Here is an 18,119-nt window from a genome sequence, read left to right on the forward strand (position 1 = left end):
CAGTATCTATATTGCTAACTAGATTGAGGTTCTAGTGACGAGTTTTTTTATTTCTACCAGGTTGTTGCTGCACTTTACATGCTATCTGTTTTGGGGAGGATGGTCCCAGGAATTACCCTTGCCTATGCTGGTATGTTATCACATATATTGTTTTTCCTTTTGGTCATAATATCTATTGTAATACCTATAGACAAGTATTGCTTCTAATGCATTTTTTCATTTATGCCTTCATTCTGTAACAACTTTATAATTAACTGTTTATCGCATCTGCTGATTCCTTCAACAATTTTTAAAAGTGGAAACGATGGATATCTATTATTGGTTCTTCAATGGGCATTATGTTGTGTCATTAAATTCAGGCAATGAACCACGTAGCCTTTGTCCAACATATTTGTTTCGTTTCACTCAGGTATTTTGTTGTTTCACTTTTCTTGGTGCAGGTCTGTGCTTGTTTTGTCTTTACTTGCTTGCAGAGAACTCGCAATTGATCAGTTCATGCGCCTCCCGCATTTATCAGACAAGAGACTGCTCAACAGTCCAGGATAATTCATAGTAGTTAGCTAACAGCGTGTAATCCAAGTTTGTCTCATACCCCCTTCTGTTCTGTTGATTGCTGTGTGATTCATGCATTTCTCTGTACGTAGCATACATTAGCCCTGTGTGTAGCATTGTGAGGAGTTTACAAAATCTATAGTGTTATTTTTGTTTAGACTTCTACTCTCTCAAAGGCTGCTTAGGTTCTGTATTATTTGAGGATTATAGCTACATTTTATTTGGAGGTCCAATCATACCCCTGGTTTCAATGCAGAATAGTTCCTTGTATAAATCCTATGTGCCAGAAAATCTTACTGAATTGATAATGCAAATTGCAAAATCAAAGAAATGCCTCTTGTTTTGGAGTTATGGAGTTAAACAAGAGAAGAAACAAAAATTGTACTGGTGCTAAATAAAATGGCACCCAAGTCAAAATGGTCATAATGAATTGAACAACAGCTCTGGAATACTTGCTTCTTCTAGCAAGGGGGTGAGTCTATAGTTCCGAATCATGCTATAATGACTGATGTATTCTGTCCAATCTGTTTCCAAACAGGGATGGTCGGTCACACACGACGTTGTTCCCTGAGCAATATATCTTTCCAAGCTTCATAGAACATCCAGGTGATGCCTGAAGAAGGCATCACTTTTAAACAACTTGCTCCCCAACCTCGGTAAAGTCCCTTCACTCCTTGCTCCCTGACGATTTCTGATAGTGCAGCTGCCATGTGGGGTGGGCACTTGCCTTGCAAGGCACCAACCATTAAACGCTTCCTCGCCACCTCCAATGGGTAACTAATAGTGCTGGCAGTTAAGCCTGCTCGAGGAAAGATATGTTCTTGTCAAAATGGAACTTAACATGAATTAGCAGAATTGAACTCAAGAATCGTACCAGAAAGTGCTCCAATTATAAGCATCTCAGCACGGTTTAAAGATTGTTTATTCTTCGCCTGACAATATGATTTCTTCACAGTCTCGTACATGAAATAGTAGCATGTGCTGTATGGGAGCATGCCAACCAATGTCGGTGCAAGGCCAGCATACAACGCACCAATCCCTCCATCCTTGTAGATTTTGTTTACTGCAATGCTTAGATTGGGGTATATTTCAGGACTTATAGTCAAGCGATCCTGTGAAGTGCACAATTAATTAGACCGATGCTTAATGCAATACAGAAATATATACAATATATACACTTCTCTCTGCAAAACATGAGTTGCTTAGCAAAAATACCTTTAAAACTTCAAGTGGATGGCATGCAAGTGTGCTCACAACACCAGCTGCTGCACCAGCCACGGCAACTGGAGAGATCCAGTTGAGAGAAAAGTCGATGCTAATATGACCAATTTCAAGCTTTGGCCCGCCAGTCTCTTTCCATTTCTCTTGTGATGCAGTCATTGCTCGCTTAACCCACTCAAATGTTCCAAGCTCAATTGCCTGCGTAGGAACTATACGCACCATGTTAACCATGTTACCAGCCCATAGTCCTCGCCAACCCTGCTGCTCAACGACTTGGATGAAACTCTGACCAATGCTTTTGGATCCAATGCCAACCACCATCCTTGTCCTGCAAATTTAATTTTCCACATGAGGAAAGTGCTTTCATACAATGGATCACTTTCTCTTAGAATAAATAAGTGTTGCACAAAAACTCTTAAAGTGAGCGTTTCCGCATGTAAGAAATGTTTCATCCAAGAAACTTACAAAAACTTTATAATACACTCATTTAAAAAAACAAAATTCAAAAATGCATTTCCTAAAAAAACTAGTAGTAAACAAATTAGCAATTTGAGTATCCAGAATAAGGAATAGCTACATGTCCAGATTCCAACCTCTGCTGGCTACGATCATGTCCCTCAACTTTTTTATGAAAATGTCTCAAATTTGAATACCATTTAAAAGCTACATTGCTTATTTACCAAATCTTCAAACAAAATGAAATGGGGAAGAGTGAATTGAATTTAAGATTGGTTAGAATCTAGCAGCCAAGATGTTTAAGATACTAGAGGGTTTGAAGAGTAACAAGAGAAGATGAAAGCTGAGCAAACCTGATGGTTTCAAGAGGAGCAAGAACAGCTTTAGTCATAGCCCCTGCCAAAGCACCACTGAGAAACTCACGAACCTCTCTGCTATTAATGAAATCCTGAAGCAAACGAATGCACTCAGTAAAGATTTTACAAACAAATCCCCTTTTTGGTGCAATTTGGCGCCTAAATAATAATCACACAAACAATTCTGTTAAAAGAGGAGACCCCTAAACTAATCCTGGAAGATAAAAGAAATGCAATCTGGAAACGAAGACTGGACCAAAAACTTCAATTTTTGTTTTCCAAAACGCAGAAGCAACGAAACAAGCTATAGGTTATAACGGATGAATGTTTGAAAATGTAAGAACATCTGAAAATATAGAAGATTCAGGAGAGATGAACCTGAAAGGCTCGACCAACGTCAGGGAACACAAGAAGATGCTCTTTGTTCTTGCCATTGTTGAATTGAAGAAGACGGTGCTGAGAAATATCCTTTGGCGGCTCAATTCCAACTGAACTGTAAGCCTCTCCAACCAGAGGCAGAAAGCTAACCAAGTTCTTCTTCTGCGATTCCGATTGAACAGCCATGACTCACTCGCAGATTCAGTTGCAAGCTTCAGAAACTCTGAATCAACAAAAAAAAAAAAAAGTAAGTATGCAGCACCCAGCGCGCATTTCAGAGATACGGCTTCATTTTTCTCCATACCTTTAAACAAATGAAGGCAACATAGTGAGAATCAGACAAAGAAAAAGACGCGCCATGGGACATTTTTGGATCATCCAGTTCGGATTCTCGCGGCCGTTCGGGAAAAATAAAGGAAACCGAAGAATAACAATAATTAACAAATGAGTAAAGGAACTGCTCCCTAGATATTTGCTTTGGTTCCTCCTCCGCCGCCGCCGCCGCCCAGTGAGTGAGGCTGTCCTTTGCCTTTTCCGGTCGTTGGGTTCAGACAAACGGCGGGGACTGGCGGAAGGAGTGGGGCTTCTCTTTTTCTATTTAGTTTGAATTTTTATGGAAACAAAAAAAGTGAAAAACCATGGAACATCTGTGTCAGATTTTTAGGGTTTTCAGGAAATTCAGAGGCGGTAATAAAAGAACGTATGCTATTTTTGAGTTTTGGTCCCGCCAATGTCCGCAGCCCACTAGCATCGGTCCAAATTAAATGTACCCTTCTCGAGAGCCCTGGAATTTAAGCGGTTAAAAGTTAAAACGGTGACGGATAAAATCAAGGAAAATACTCCTATACTCAAATTATATTTTTAAGAGAAAATAGTTAAATAGGCTCCTAAATTTTATCCAAATGTCAATTAAGTTTCTAAAATTTAAAAAAGTGTAATTATACCTTTAAACATGTTAAATTGAGTCAATGAAGTCCAAAAACTGATAAATAATATATTATTACAGGTTATTTCAATTTCGGCAACAGGCCGTCTGGTCGTCGTCCAGACGACCGGAATCTGACGACGGTGGTCGGATTTTGTCGTCGTCGGTCGCACAGAATTGAAATGACATGTATTTACCGGTTTTTTGGTTTCATTGACTCAATTTGACATGTTTAAGGGTTTAATTGCACTTTTTAAAAGTTTAGGGCCCTAATTGACCTTTGAGGTAAAGTTTATGGGCTTATTTGACCATTTTCTCTATTTTTTACTTTTACTCACCTTATAACATTTGCGCATCCGTTTTCTTGATCCGCAAAGCTATATTCTCATAGCGAGGCGCTTCGAGTCTCTCGTTTCTTTTCTGAATAAATCAAAGAATCTAATGGATCCAACTCGTGTACCGGCACAATAGAAAGGAACGAGGGGAAGAATTGAAACCAGTACGAATATAACCTACATGTCCAATTGAACTATGAACTAGAAGTCTTTTGACTTTCATTTGGGCCATGGCGATGGGAAAAATCCGAACTCGCTCGTTTCGAATTAGGTTGAAAGGACGAAAGGAGGTTAGGAAAGGAGATGAGTCATTCGCTCCTTGCAATGAAGAAAGAATTGTTGTAAATCGCCTTAAAGTTTTGTATATGTGTAGTTATAATTGATTGTACGTAATGTACCTGTCCAACTAGGCGCTGTGCATATCGACCTGTGCAGTGCTGCAGCTAACGCGTTAAGTATCCCACCTGGGGAGTATGCTCGTACGAATGAAACCCAAAGGAATTGACGGTTGTCATATTAGGAATTAGAAATTAAGGAGTAAAAATATAAAAAATATGTAGTAGAACTTTAAAATTAAATATACTATAGCAATTATAATAAGTGAATATAATTATTTTTGTATCAGAAGTTATAAATTGAATAACTGTTTTTTGTTAATATATTTTTGGTCAAGTAAGTTTGTTTGTTTGTTTTTTTCTTTTTTTTTTTTTTTTTGGTTTTTTACAACGGTCAAGTTTGTTATACATATTATATATACTAATGTATATAGAGTTAATACCCAAAATCGTCCTCGATTGTAGTGGTTTTTCTCAATTTCGTCCTAATCGACTTTGGTGACCTAATATCGTCTCAAACTTTTGTGTTCCGCTCAATTTAGTCATCCATTTGTTATTTCGTCAAATTGGTGTTAAATAAAGGGACAATTCAGTAATGTCAATATTGATCTCTCTTTACTTTCAACTTTTGAAGTGCGAAATTCCTCTTTCTTGTACGAATTACACCCAGAAATACTCCCGGACCTGCAAATCAAATTTTATATTTGCAGTTTTAGGAGTAATTCTGGGAGTAATTCGTAAAAAAAAAAAAGGGATTTCACAGTTCACATGTCTATGAGTAAAGAGATGCCAATATTAAAATTACTGAATTGTCTATTTATTTAACACCAAATGGGCAAAATAACAAATGAGGGACTAAATTGAGCAAAAACACAAAAATTTGGGACTAAATTGAGCGAAACACAAAAGTCTGGGATGATATTAGGTCACCAAAATCGTTTAGGACGAAATTGAAAAAAGCCACTATAGTCGATGACGATTTTGGGTATTAACTCAATGTATATACTAATTTAATAAAAGGTAATAAAGTTATGTCTGTAACGGGAACTAAAAAATGTTGATCTAATTGTTTGTTGATATTAATTGTTCATATTATTTTTACTAGTTATCACACGCGCATTGTACGAATAGTTCAATACTCAATATGTATTTTTAAATGCGTGTTTTAGAATATATCAAATTATCATTCGGTATCATGGCGTATGTCAATACAAAATTATCAATTTTTTCATAAAAATAAATATTTCAATAATGTATAACTACGACCTGTGGCATAATTTTTCATTAAAATTAATTGGTTCAATAACAATTTTAGGGAGAAACACTCTCACTAGATAGTACCTAAACATAATTTTTGCAACACAAAACCCAATTGATTGGCTTGATTAATGCTTCATTTGGTTGCCACTATTGCCATAAATGAATTATTAATTTAGTCTATTCTCCTAGTGTACTTCACTACAATTTTAGTGTCCAGTTTAGTCTAGTCTAGTCTCTAGGTGTATAAGAGTCAATATCGTCCCTCGACCCCACAACCTCCCATATAAGAAGCAACTTGGTACTATGTGACTTAGTTTTTTAGTTTCAAAGGAAGGGGATACCCATACAACTACGCCTACAACGAGGCTTGAAACCTAGACCTCCCACATAGAGAGCAATCCGATACCAGTGGACCACAAGCCACTTGATATATTTGACTTAGTTAAACAATCAATATGAGTATTTGATTAATTAATTTTTTGTAACTTATTGCTCCAAAATGCTAAAATCCAAACAACTGCTCAAAATATTTTTTGGATCAACTTTTTAAGAAAGTTATTTTACATATAGCGAACAACTAATTTATTAAACACTTTTCAACAATTTGCTAATGTTATAAGTGTAACTACATCCAACAAAATTCATGCACATAGTTAAATGATATATTGCTTACTTTGATGCAGTGATGTTGCCATGTTGGGCAGGGGTAATGATTTGAGAGTTTAGGACAAAAATAGGAAAAAGAAGATAATAGACTGATAGTGGTATCACCAATATGCCAGATACGGATATACCAACCGTTAAATTTTCTCACCTCCAAGCCTCCCAACTACACATTTTTTGCTGGTAATATGGTAGGAATTGAGAGTGACGAGAGCTCTTGCAGCATTGCAATGGCCATCTATGTGACGCGGTGACTCCACTCCTGCTCCTCTGCAATCCATACGTCACCACCACTCCTACTTCTCAGTTACATAGCGCATAAAACTTTTAATTCTTCGCCGGCGACGATGGGGTCGGTACTGAAACTTGAAGGGTGGTTCGCTTCTGAATCTTGCCGTCGGGGCGAATTTTCTCCGTCTCCCAGGTACGGCCTCGCTCTTGGAAGTGTCTGGTGAATTAAAGTTTTAAGTCTTTGAAACAGAAACTGTAATCAAAATGATACACATTTCAGGTAATTAGGAAGGAAATAAATCTGGAAATCAGCGGTGAAAGAAAGGTTACAGAGATCTTGAGATGAATCAAGTTAGTTTATGTATAGTGCTAATAAGAATGCCAGAATTCACCGAGCTGTGTGTCCTTTGCTCTAAATAGAGGCACCATAATTAAACCCTGTAGGTTGTGCATAGGTGTCCGGGTCATCGGCACAGTGAAAATGGGCTAGGGTTAGAATTAGATCTTTGAATTTCAGGTTGATTACACTTTATTTTATCTTCTGCCATGGCAGGTGATGGTTGCTGCTTCAAAGCTGGTTATGAGATCTGTTGATTTCATATATTGTATCATTCAGGGTGATAAAGGATGTAGCCCTCTTTGTGGCAGTTGATATCTCACAATTGGTGTGTCTATGCTGTTGGGTAGTGGCGATTACACTAAACTTACTTTATTACCAGTGTGGATATCAATCTGAGTGGTTAGGACATTCTTGATGCATTTATTGTGATGAAGAATTACATGTTTCTACCTGGGAGGCACCCTGAACTGGAAGATGAAGTCTCTGAATCTTATTGTACTACTGTATCTGATATTCATAATGTATCATCTGGGGAACAACACTTGCTGGCAGATGATTGCTCGTCAGGCTCAGTGCCTCATAACTTGTCATCTGATTTTTTGCATAAATGTACAGAAAAATCGCCGATAGTTTCTCCAACTCCCAATCAATGTAGTTCCTTTTCTTCCGCTTCTCATGTTCAGCAACCTCAGAACCAATTTTCTCGCTCTTCCATGTTCTGTACTAGTTTGCACTTGTCATCTTCATCTAGTTTAGAAACTACCTTGCGGCTAGGGAGTCTGCCGTTTCTTCCAGATCCTTCACCTCACAGACTGCCAAACAACTTCACCATTCAGTCTTCAGACTCTCCATTGCACGTTCAAAGTGATGAGGGACCTTCGGAGGCTAGTTTGAAAATTTTACAGAATATACTCTTAGATGAGCCAGATGGCAGTGTTAAACACGGCCACTGTGAAATTAATGATTTGCAACTGACTGAGCAAATGGAGTTACAGTTACTATCGGATGAACTTGACATTGCTATAGGTGGTGATGTCGAGAATCCCCGGATTGATGTAAGTAATGAGCAAATTGTATATACTTTTTAGTAAACTGTAAACACTGACCTTACTGGAATCATGCTTTATGCAACTATAATTTTATTTTGATGCTCTACACAAATTTAATAAATTTAGTGTTCAACTACTCAGCTATCAGCTTTATGGTTTAAGCTGGGAATCTGACAATCTGTGGTCTATTGTCTATTAATCTTTTTCTGTTTGTAATTTGACCTGCTTATTGTAGCTCATTATTTTCAATTTCTTTCATTTAGTTTGCCTCCTTCCCGTATGCTATGTAATACCGAGTAGTGGAGCTCCCAATGCTGAATTACAGTTATCAAGGGCTCCCTTGAAGCCATGCTTAAATAATCAATTATAACCTTAGTGGTTATTGATTAATTCTTTTTGTCCTTGGCTTGATTATAAATATTTGGGACCTAGGAAATATATGAAGAACCTCAAGCATTAATTCAACAAAGCAGGGAATCAACACCAAGCCAAAATTTCCTATCCTGTACATTGCCTACCGATAAGCTATCAGTTCCGCCTTCTGCTGTGCCTGCTGCTTCGCACAAGCCGCGAATGAGATGGACGCCTGAGCTTCATGAAAGTTTTATGGAGGCTGTCAAGAAACTTGATGGAGCAGAAAGTAAGTAATATTTCTTTGCTAAAGCGAATTCGATTCATCCTCTTGGGTAGAAAAACTGGGCTACAGTTTTTTGTGCTAATGCTTGTCTAAGTTACAAAATTTTCCTCTTTTTTGTAAGTTTGTGTTAAAAAAATCAGAATGATCTTATTTTCCATATCAAAATATGTAGAGGCAACCCCAAAGGCCGTGCTTAAACTAATGAATGTTGAAGGTTTGACTATCTATCATGTGAAAAGCCACCTCCAGGTAATTTTTAAGGCTAACCTCCTTATCGAATGCTTATAGTTAATGAATATTGCCAATTGATTGTTTACATGCTTTATGCAGAAATACAGACTTGCAAAGTATATGCCTGAAAGAACTGAAGGTAAAAAAATGCAGGGTGCTATCTTTTATGTTCTTCCTTAGCATGGCTAAGGTTATGCTCATTGAGTTATTGTCATCATATTTATAATATTTGTTGTCTGAATATCTCATGCTATTCCCCCCTTAGAGAAAAAGACTTCCAGCTCTGAAGATAAGAAAGCAACTGTAAACGGTAAAGGAAGTGAAGGAAGGAAGAAAGGGTAAAATTACTTTACTTTTCCTCTCTGTGACTCTCTGTTTCTTTTTATTATAGTGTTTGTCTTCTTCTTTTGCTTATTGTCTTCCTGAAGTACAAGAGGTGCTTTTTAAATGCAGGAACATTCAAGTCATGGAAGCACTACGAATGCAAATGGAAGTTCAGAAACAGCTACACGAGCAACTGGAGGTAAATGTTTGATGATTAGTTGATGGTTAAAAGCCGAAGTATCTTAGCATCATTGTACTATTAAAAGTACTGATATGAGTGCCTATGGATATCCCGAGCCCAGATTCTTCTTCTTATCTCTTCCGATCTCATTTTAGGTGCAAAGAGCCCTTCAGGTGCGGATTGAGGAACACGCGAGGTATTTGCAGAAGATCTTGGAGGAGCAACAGAAAGGTGGCTGCAGTGTTCCTGCTCCTCCCCAGACAGGTTCGTGTGCAGATTCCGAACCACGTCTTGCATCCTCTCCAACGAGTGTTTCGCCCTCGTGTGATGATGTGGCTTCATCAAAGCTTGAAGCTGAAGATGGTGGCGGGATCCTTGAACATGAAACGCCACATAAAAGACCGCGTACAGCCAACTCAGAATCATCTTCTGTAGAAGTTTTAGATGAGAGCTGCAAAAATTAAGAACTGTATATTGCTAGCATTGTTGTATTGTAAAATTTTCTCTTTTCCTTTTGTGTTTTGTGTTTTTTTTTTTTTTTTTCCTAGGGGAATGACATTAACATTGCTTCTCCTCGTCTCTTTCACTCGTAGAGTGGTAGTGTAGAAGAATTTCAGGATAATTTGAGTTCGATTTTCATAAGCCACGATTTTTCCTGAACCAGTTCCATGGCCTCTCGAAGCGAATGAGGATTAGTCGAGTGGGCCTGAATCGTTAAACAGACAGAGAAAACTTGAACCACCTCGTGGTCAATCGTTATACCCTACACCACGGCGTGCGTAGCACTGTGCGTCGCGCGCCTCTCAAAACGACGTCGTTTTGGGAGGCGCGGTAGGAAGTTGTTGTGATTATGTGTATTTGTTCACACAATTATGTGTATTTGTTCATACAGTTATGTACATTTTTTATACAATTATGTACATTTTTTTATACAATTATGTACATCTGAATCAGAAAATTTGTGTGTATTATGTTAAGAGTTGATGTGTATTATGTATTATGTTAGATTATGTGTATTATCTTTTAAAAAGAGTATGTATATTTTGTTATATAATTATGTACATTCATGTATACAATTATGTGTATTCTAATATAACATTATGTACATTTTTGAACAACGAGTTTTTTTTAAAGAAAAAATTATTGCCATTCACTGGGGTAGAAAATTAAAAAAAAAAAAAAATTAAAACGACGTCGTTTTACATCTGGACGTACAGTACAACGCGCGCCGTAGTGTAGGATATTACATCCAAAAAAAAATAAAAAATGCCATTATCGTGGCCCATATTAGTTTGGTCATCTTCACCTTATAAAACACATCAATTATTAATTTGATAATGTAATGATTTTACTCCGTTTTGTCGAACTATATCTAAATAAATCAAGTCAATCAGTTTTAAGATTCAATATCAAATAGTACATTTTTGTGCACAAGAACTTAATTCAAATTTAGGACACTTCTAATGTTTATGAAAATTTAAACATCACTTTACCACACAATTCCCACTAGAAACAAGTTTTAAATGAAATTTCTTATCTAGACATTATATGGGATAATTTCAAATGAAATTTTATTGTTTGTGTTAGGACTCTTATACTTTTAGTTGTAGTATACTCTTCCTGTTGTATATATCTGTGTAATTATTCTATTATTCCTTCAATTCCTATAATCCTAATATGGTATCGATAGCCTAGGTTGTTTGTTTTTCTTAATATTCTTTAAAAAAAAAAAAAAGAATATTCCACTTCTTTTAAAAATATGTATTTTATTTTTTATTTTCTTTGAATCTCAGCTCACAAAGTCGCCTTTACGGTGAAAACGAACGGTGGAAAGGCCGATAGCAGGATCGAGTGCTGCGTTTTGTCGGAAAATGTCGTCGGAACCCCCGCCCTTTCAGGAAGCATCGCGCTGCGACGTCTGCAAATGTAGCTTCAGCACCTTCCGGCGGCGGGTACGCTGTAATTGCTTATTTATTTTAATTTTCCTCATTTAAAGCCGTTTCTGATATTATCCGATGATCACTCTGATGTGGAGTGAAGTTACCTCTCCATCCGATCTGCATATGCATTTTCTGCGATGGAAACTGCTTTTTGGTTGTTAATAAAGGAATTGAGACATGGATCGATTCTTCAGATGTGGGAAGTTTTTTCCTTTAATTAATTTTTTTTTTTTTTTTGGAAAATACCTAACAGTTGGGGGAGTTCGTATGCAGTTAGTCAGTTAACGTTGTACAATTCAACGTGTTCTAGGTTGTTTTTAAGCTGTTCTTTTATTGTCTTAGTAAAGTTGGTATGCAGTAGTAGGGAGAGGGCTAAGTTTGAGAACTCAGCTAGACAGCAACTGTACTTTTCCAAATCCAAGGTTCAGTTAGAGTCATATTGATTCATGATTTTCATCCCCAAATAGGTAGACATGACAAAATACCTTTTCCTTTGATTTGATATATTTTACCTTTTCTTAGTTGGATGTTGAGGATTGGTTACTTAGTCAACTTTAGGTTTTCTATTGTTTTAAACAAGCAAGCTTTGGAAGGATATGAGTAGATACTGTTTTGGTGGCTTATCAACCTGTGCTGCAGAGGGAAGTATTTCTGATAAAGAGTGGTACTTTTTGGTGTAAAGACGAATAGATGGCACAGAGGGCATTGTATGTCGAAAGTCCCTTCAGATTTAATAAGTTTGTAAAATCTTTATATTGCAGTGTTGCTTTACTGGTATGTTTTTAGTTGTAAAGATCAACTTCACTCAGTGTTACCTTCTTCAAGCCTTCAGGTTGGCTGCTGGGTCCATATAGATGGGAATTTATGATGAATCCCAGATTTCTTAGTGGGAAACCAAGTGAGAAGCCTTTCTTGAGAATTCTAGTAGACTGAAAAGACAACGGCATGTCTCTTAGAGTTGTATGAAAATAAGATACTCTGTAATATGGTAGTACCTAATCCTGATTACTACCATAAGATTACACTTGCTTTTGTTTCTACAAAATCAGGAACTGTGTTGCGTAACCTATAAATTTTACTTACTTTTTAATCAAGTTGTGATGCATTATATGCTAATGAACTCACATCGGGTGTGCACATGCTCGTGTCTTTTTCTCTTTCCTAATTTCTTACTCTAATTTGATTTTACAATAATTGAATGCTATCTTTTCAGTTTTGGTCAAGATGTTTCCCTTTTTACTTACTAATTTTGCACGATTGTATGCAATGCCTTGAGTCTTGTCTTTCTCTGGGGTCTTTTTGTGTAGCATCATTGCAGGTGTTGTGGGCGAACTCTGTGTGCTGAACACTCAGCAAATCAAATGGTATGTACTCCAGAATTATGTGTATGTTCTAATCTGTCTGGATGTAAATTTTCTCTGGTAGCTCATCTTCTTTTTTTTTTTTTTTTTTTGGTTCATTGTTTTCAGGCCTTACCACAGTTTGATATTCATTCACCAGTCAGAGTTTGCGCTGATTGTTTTAATGATGCCCCTAGGTATATTTTCACAAGAATGCCCAGTAAAATACAATTTGAAGTATCAAATAGACTAGTATATCATGCTTTGCAATTTGATTGTGGATATTCTCCTAATCCTTAGTTCTTTCTCTGGTCTTTCTTTTATGTGTCTACATTTTGCTTTTATTTGAAAATATTTTAAAAGCAGTACCATGGCAATGAATTAAGTTTTTTAACTAGGAACAAGCTCCAACTATGCCATTAAAGGGGCAAGTAGATTCACTGTGTTTGTTTTTTTCCTCAAGCATGGGAAATCAAAATTGTGAATTCTGATCCAACCTTGCAATGATAGTTGTGGATAGGATCACAAGCACAAAGGCATATAAGGTCACAACTGCTTGAATGAACATGTGACATCTTCTAGAATGGTGTTGCTTAGCTGGTGGCTAAAGTATGCTTTGGAATTAGACTAAACAATAGGTTAAGTGGATTGGGTCTTCTCTAAGTATGTGCTTGACTATGTCTTGTTCAATCTAGTTGTTGACAACAGTACAACACAAGGCATTTAATATCTAACTAGTGGTGCACATAATTTTATTTAGATATTGCAGCGTCTGCTGCAAATCTTTTAAGTTTTAACAACTAATGCTCGTCCTCTTTTCAATGCTAACTTGAAATTGAATGCGAGGAGTTCTGTTGATGCACTTCTCTTGAAAATGAGGCTGATGATATGATCACGAGTTATACTCCTCGTTATGGGCCTATGAGAGAGTTTGAATGATCGGTTCTGTTCTTCCCAATTGTGAATAAGGGAAAACGGAACGTGAGAAGAGAGAGTTGGAGGAAGAAACTTCCTTTTGATTTTATTCAAACTCCAACTTACTTCTCATTGCAGAGCATGCTGCTACTTAAGGCTTACAAAAGAGCTAAAATAGGAAATAACAGTATTATGCTAGGAATAGAATGGATCCTAAATATCTTAGTTGCTGAAAATAAGAAATCTCAATCCTGGTAACTGATCTGTATCATATGCTGATCTTATGCTTCCTTCTATAGTACTATACTACTATTTGCCCATGAATGCACCAGCTGACCCCATTGCTTGGCATGCAAAATATGTTCAAAGCAGACCCCTTAGCTTAGCTTCATGATTTTCTGTTTTTTTTCCTGGTTTTTTGAGTTGTTATTGTTGTTGTTATTATTATTTTTAGGTTCCAACTTGATATTTCAATTTTACTATTGTGTTGAGTTCATGTTGACTTGATTGTGCAAAATTTCATACACCTCGGTGTTATGCTCATATGCAAATCTCATTCCAATTAGATTCATGGGAACTGACGCAGCAGCTTCATCAGATGAAGTCAATAATATCACAGATTCAATTTCAAGATTAGATGTCAGTGGAGTTCCACGTACTGAAAATGATCAAAATGAAAAAAAGCAATTTCCTGTGCCAAGCAAATCAGAATGCAAATGTGGAATGCCTTTGTGCATTTGTGAAACGCAAGTGGAAACTGTTCCTGTTAGCTTACAGGAAAGGATATTTTTGTTCATAAAGTGCATTTTAGGCATAGCTCATGACCTTACAGTTTTCTTTTAATTCCAGCAGGGCACGGCTACTTCTTCCACTGTTACAGTTCAGACAAACCCAAAACCGAAAAAGGTTAACACGGCGCCGCCAAAGAGTAGAGGCTCAGCATCAAACAACAAGCAGGGGTAAGTGAAATATTTACAAGATCCACTAGGTCAATCTAATGTCCCATCAATTTATACATCATTATAATTGCCATTTTTGGTGTTTTAATAATGAGTTAATTCCATTTTTAGTCCTAGATTTATAGGGGTAGTCCACTTTTAGTCTTTTTTTTTTTTATATATTTTATCAGAGCATCCTCATTTGATCCTAGTATTATTGTGGGCATGACCATTTTTGGTCCTCCGTCAACAATATCGTTGAAATGTCCTTAAATACAAGGACATTTCGATCTTTTCTATACAAAGTATGTTGACTCGCTATATTTTTTTATGTTTTTTTTTTTTTTTAAAAAAATTCCATAATTGAAGACCGAAATGCCCTTGTATTTAACGAAATTTAAAATATTTTGTTGATAGAGGACCGACAATGGTCATACCACAATAATACTAAGACCAAAAGTGGATATTCTAAAAAAAAAAGAGACTAAAAGTGGACTACCACCTATAAATCTAGGACCAAAAATGGAATTAACTCTTTTAATAATTGACAGCAGTAGTGCATGCATGCATTTCTTTTCTCATCACTATGTGAATATGGGTTTTAAGTGATTTTACTTGTTCCTATACAGGGAGACTGATACTTTCTCCGTTCTTTCTTCCACTTGTTTAAGCTACAGATGATAATACACACTCTAATCAAAGCTCCCAGTCTTGTTTTCTTCTTCAATAATTGGGAAAAATAATTTTCTACTTGCTAAAATATAGGGAGTAGTTCAACTTGCATGACTGTGGTTTTCAATTGATGATTTACTTTATCATCCTGTCTGGTAAGAAGCGATTTCCTTTGTAAATCTTTCAGCACGGTATTCAATCTTGGCCAAGTTACAAGTACTAGTTCAGGACCAACTTCTGGGGATTATGAACTTAGTGGGGAGGTATAGCACTATCCGTTAACGCTCTAGTATGTTTGAGTCAAGGGTCCTACACTTTGTTACAGAAGTGTGTTTTATGACCTTCATTTGTTCAGGGTATGAGAGAAGCAATAAAAAATGGTGACACGGCCGCTGCTAAGCAACTTTTAAGTCAGGTATTCTGTCTGCTCTCTCTATGTCATTTGCTCTTAATAGTCCTAACTCCTAACTATTTGAACTCATACAACTTTTAGGGAGTGGATGCAAATTACCGCGACAAGCATGGGTCATCTTTGTTGCATCTAGTATGCACCCTCTCTCTATCTCTTGGTTATCTGTAAAAACAGCAATTTTATTACAAGGATTGACAATTGTAAACAATGTACTGCACACAGGCAGCTGTTTTTAATCAAACTGAGATAGCTTTTGCCCTCATGGAAAGTGGAGCAAGTTTGAACTACAAAAACCCACAAGGTAAATATTAACTATGTGAACTCGAGCAATTTCTGGTTTCATTAGGGTTTGTTTGAAAACCCGGAAAATGACTTCCGGAAGTCATTTTCTGAATTTTCCTGTGTTTGGCTACTCAAAGAAAATAAAGTCAAAGGAAAATATTTATTCTAGTCAATGAGGAAAAAAAGTCCAATTTGATGAAAAATGTTTTCCTAATTTTTTAGCCCGAAGACTTTTTTAGATTCTTATTTTCCCATCTCTCTCCTCTCTCATCTCTCTTCAAGCTAGTTTCCAAATTATGATTATCACCATCACCACCACCACCACAGGAAAAAAAAATGCATTTTCTAACTTTCAGCAAAACATAAAAAAGATAGTTTTCTAACATTCACTCAAACATCATAAAAGTAAAATATTTTCCAAAAAATGAGTTATTTTCTAGAAATCATTTTCCAGGTTTTCAGTTTCAGTGAATCAAGTCAATCAACTTGTGTGCGTTATTAACTGTTATGGCGCCAATAATGCGAGCTTATTTATTTTCAGGTGAGACCGCACTGGATTGCGCCCCAGCCACATTGCAATACAAGATGAAACAGAAGATGGAAGAGACAGTGCAGGGTGGGTGAGCATTATGTGATCTAAAAGTGAGAGCTCTTTTTCTTCCTTGAGATATGAGAAGCCATCTCTCAACTCAATCAAACCTTCATCATCCTTCACACTCACTGTATGTTGGCATTGAACTTTTGTTGCACTTACTCTCCAACATTTTACAATTTACTGCCTTCTTTTCTTAGCATTTCTTCTCTTGATTCTTCAAATAATGATCAGGACCAGCTTGAATGTATATCAGTAATGCAGTATATGTCCACATCTTCTTGGTTAACCATATGTTTATTCTCAAGAAATTTATAGAAACTTCATAAAACATTTAGGCTTTGGTAACATAGTTAGCTTATCAGCCAATTTTGACTTATTTAACCATTATTAACTGTTTGATTTAGTTAAACAATCAATATAAGTATTTTACTAATTAGTTTTTTGTAATAACTTATTGCTCCAAAATGTTAAAATTAAAAAAGTTGCTCAACACAACTTTTTCGATCAGTTTTTTTGAGAAAGTCATTTGCATGTAATTAGTTATCAGTTAACAGCTAATTTACCAAACACTTTTCTACAATCAGCTATTGCTATCAACTAGTTAAACACACTAACTCAATCAGCTAACAACTATTTATCAAACACCACCTTAAAGAATTGTTTCTTAATTTTAAAAAGAGTTAATTCCACCGGAGGTCCCTTGTCTTTTGTGGCAATTTCAAATTTAGTCTCAGACTATCGTTTTTGTTATTTTACATCCCAAATTATTGTTTTTTGGACACTTTTAGTCCTTCTCATGATTTTTTCTTTTTTTAGTAAGGGCATTTTTGTTTCTTCATATTTTTCTTTTGTTATTTTTCCTGTTTCAACCAGGTTTATTGGTTTAGAACTTTAGGTAACCTCTGATTTTTAATAACCATATTTTTCAACCAATTTTTAGTAAAGTCCTAAACCAATTAAACTGGTTGAAATCGAAAAAATAACAAAAGAAAAATATGAAGAGACAAAAATGCCTTTATTAAAAAATAAAAAATCATTAGAAGGACTAAAAGTGTCCAAAAAACAATAGTCTGGGATGTAAAATGGCAAAAACAATAGTCTAAGACTAAATTTAGAATTACCACCAAAGATAAGGGACCTCTAGTGAAATTAACTCTTTTAAAAATACATTTCTTAAAAATTACTCCGTAATAAACAATTAATATTTATGTATATTAAAAGAAAAATTATTTGTAAATACATATTTATATATTTATATCTGTATGTTTTCTTTGCTTCATATGCTTTATTTCTCCATTTCTCATTTTCGTGTTACTTACATTTCACTTAACATGACAAAATCTATATTTTAGAACTTGAATAAGTATTTCCCTGTACATTGCGAGAATGCTTGTGGTAAATGCTAAAATGAGCATCGGTATTTTTTATATTTTTTATTTTTAATGTTCATCACATGTTAATATGGAATAATACCAAGTCCTAACTCCTAACCATATCTACAACATTATTTAAGGTGGATTGTTCATAATACGCTTATTGATTATGTATAAC

General features: G+C 35.9%; 4 protein-coding genes across 5 annotated transcripts in view; 3 read left to right on the forward strand and 1 right to left on the reverse strand.

Moving 5' to 3' along the window:
- Positions 1–807, forward strand: part of LOC109190584 (reticulon-like protein B22) — a 2,070-nt gene extending 1,263 nt beyond the window's left edge. The window contains exons 3-4 of the mRNA XM_019341097.1: positions 61–130; positions 441–807. Of these exons, the coding sequence (XP_019196642.1) occupies positions 61–130; positions 441–553 (183 nt within the window). The 3' untranslated portion in view covers positions 554–807. The remainder of the gene's footprint in view (positions 1–60; positions 131–440) is intronic.
- Positions 808–903: 96 nt separating this feature from the next.
- Positions 904–3,681, reverse strand: LOC109190583 (probable mitochondrial adenine nucleotide transporter BTL1). Of its 2 annotated transcripts, none has more exons than XM_019341096.1 (6): positions 3,269–3,681; positions 2,964–3,189; positions 2,583–2,677; positions 1,768–2,101; positions 1,427–1,664; positions 904–1,351 (listed from the first exon to the last, which is right to left on the reverse strand). In XM_019341096.1, the coding sequence occupies exons 2-6, from the start codon at positions 3,147–3,149 to the stop codon at positions 1,101–1,103; spliced, it is 1,104 nt and encodes a 367-aa protein (XP_019196641.1). In that variant the 5' UTR covers positions 3,150–3,189; positions 3,269–3,681; the 3' UTR covers positions 904–1,100. The 2 variants fall into 2 exon arrangements, with proteins under 2 accessions (XP_019196641.1, XP_019196640.1); XM_019341095.1 differs by having other exon boundaries at positions 2,964–3,186; positions 3,268–3,680.
- Positions 3,682–6,545: 2,864 nt separating this feature from the next.
- LOC109190831 (myb family transcription factor PHL6-like) lies at positions 6,546–10,137 on the forward strand. Its single transcript, XM_019341458.1, has 8 exons — positions 6,546–6,905; positions 7,266–8,107; positions 8,534–8,741; positions 8,911–8,987; positions 9,069–9,108; positions 9,235–9,307; positions 9,423–9,492; positions 9,630–10,137. Exons 2-8 carry the CDS (start codon positions 7,481–7,483, stop codon positions 9,936–9,938), a joined length of 1,404 nt encoding a protein of 467 aa, XP_019197003.1. The 5' UTR covers positions 6,546–6,905; positions 7,266–7,480; the 3' UTR covers positions 9,939–10,137.
- A 1,115-nt stretch (positions 10,138–11,252) lies between these two features.
- LOC109190833 (hepatocyte growth factor-regulated tyrosine kinase substrate) lies at positions 11,253–16,854 on the forward strand. Its single transcript, XM_019341459.1, has 10 exons — positions 11,253–11,426; positions 12,722–12,778; positions 12,884–12,951; positions 14,236–14,446; positions 14,522–14,628; positions 15,467–15,542; positions 15,635–15,694; positions 15,773–15,823; positions 15,914–15,992; positions 16,515–16,854. The coding sequence occupies exons 1-10, from the start codon at positions 11,346–11,348 to the stop codon at positions 16,595–16,597; spliced, it is 873 nt and encodes a 290-aa protein (XP_019197004.1). The 5' UTR covers positions 11,253–11,345; the 3' UTR covers positions 16,598–16,854.
- The last annotated feature ends 1,265 nt before the right edge of the window (positions 16,855–18,119 follow it).

The sequence above is a fragment of the Ipomoea nil genome, unplaced genomic scaffold, assembly GCF_001879475.1.
Source record: "Ipomoea nil cultivar Tokyo-kokei standard unplaced genomic scaffold, Asagao_1.1 scaffold1576, whole genome shotgun sequence".
In the NCBI taxonomy this organism is placed as follows: Eukaryota; Viridiplantae; Streptophyta; class Magnoliopsida; order Solanales; family Convolvulaceae; genus Ipomoea; species Ipomoea nil.

What these genes read in the sequence shown, in the direction of transcription:
- LOC109190583 (XM_019341096.1), bottom strand. Translation starts at nt 3,149, where the DNA reads ATGGCTGTTCAATCGGAATCGCAGAAGAAGAACTTGGTTAGCTTTCTG. An exon ending in ACGTTGGTCGAGCCTTTCAG is followed by an intron (nt 2,678 to 2,963) that starts GTTCATCTCTCC and finishes CGTTTGCTTCAG; the next exon opens with GATTTCATTAATAGCAGAGA. An exon ending in GCTCCTCTTGAAACCATCAG is followed by an intron (nt 2,102 to 2,582) that starts GTTTGCTCAGCT and finishes TTAAATTTGCAG; the next exon opens with GACAAGGATGGTGGTTGGCA.
- LOC109190831 (XM_019341458.1), top strand. Translation starts at nt 7,481, where the DNA reads ATGAAGAATTACATGTTTCTACCTGGGAGGCACCCTGAACTGGAAGAT. An exon ending in AGTGAAGGAAGGAAGAAAGG is followed by an intron (nt 9,308 to 9,422) that starts GTAAAATTACTT and finishes TTTTAAATGCAG; the next exon opens with GAACATTCAAGTCATGGAAG. An exon ending in AGCTACACGAGCAACTGGAG is followed by an intron (nt 9,493 to 9,629) that starts GTAAATGTTTGA and finishes ATCTCATTTTAG; the next exon opens with GTGCAAAGAGCCCTTCAGGT.
- LOC109190833 (XM_019341459.1), top strand. Translation starts at nt 11,346, where the DNA reads ATGTCGTCGGAACCCCCGCCCTTTCAGGAAGCATCGCGCTGCGACGTC. An exon ending in AACACTCAGCAAATCAAATG is followed by an intron (nt 12,779 to 12,883) that starts GTATGTACTCCA and finishes CATTGTTTTCAG; the next exon opens with GCCTTACCACAGTTTGATAT. An exon ending in CTAAGCAACTTTTAAGTCAG is followed by an intron (nt 15,695 to 15,772) that starts GTATTCTGTCTG and finishes TACAACTTTTAG; the next exon opens with GGAGTGGATGCAAATTACCG.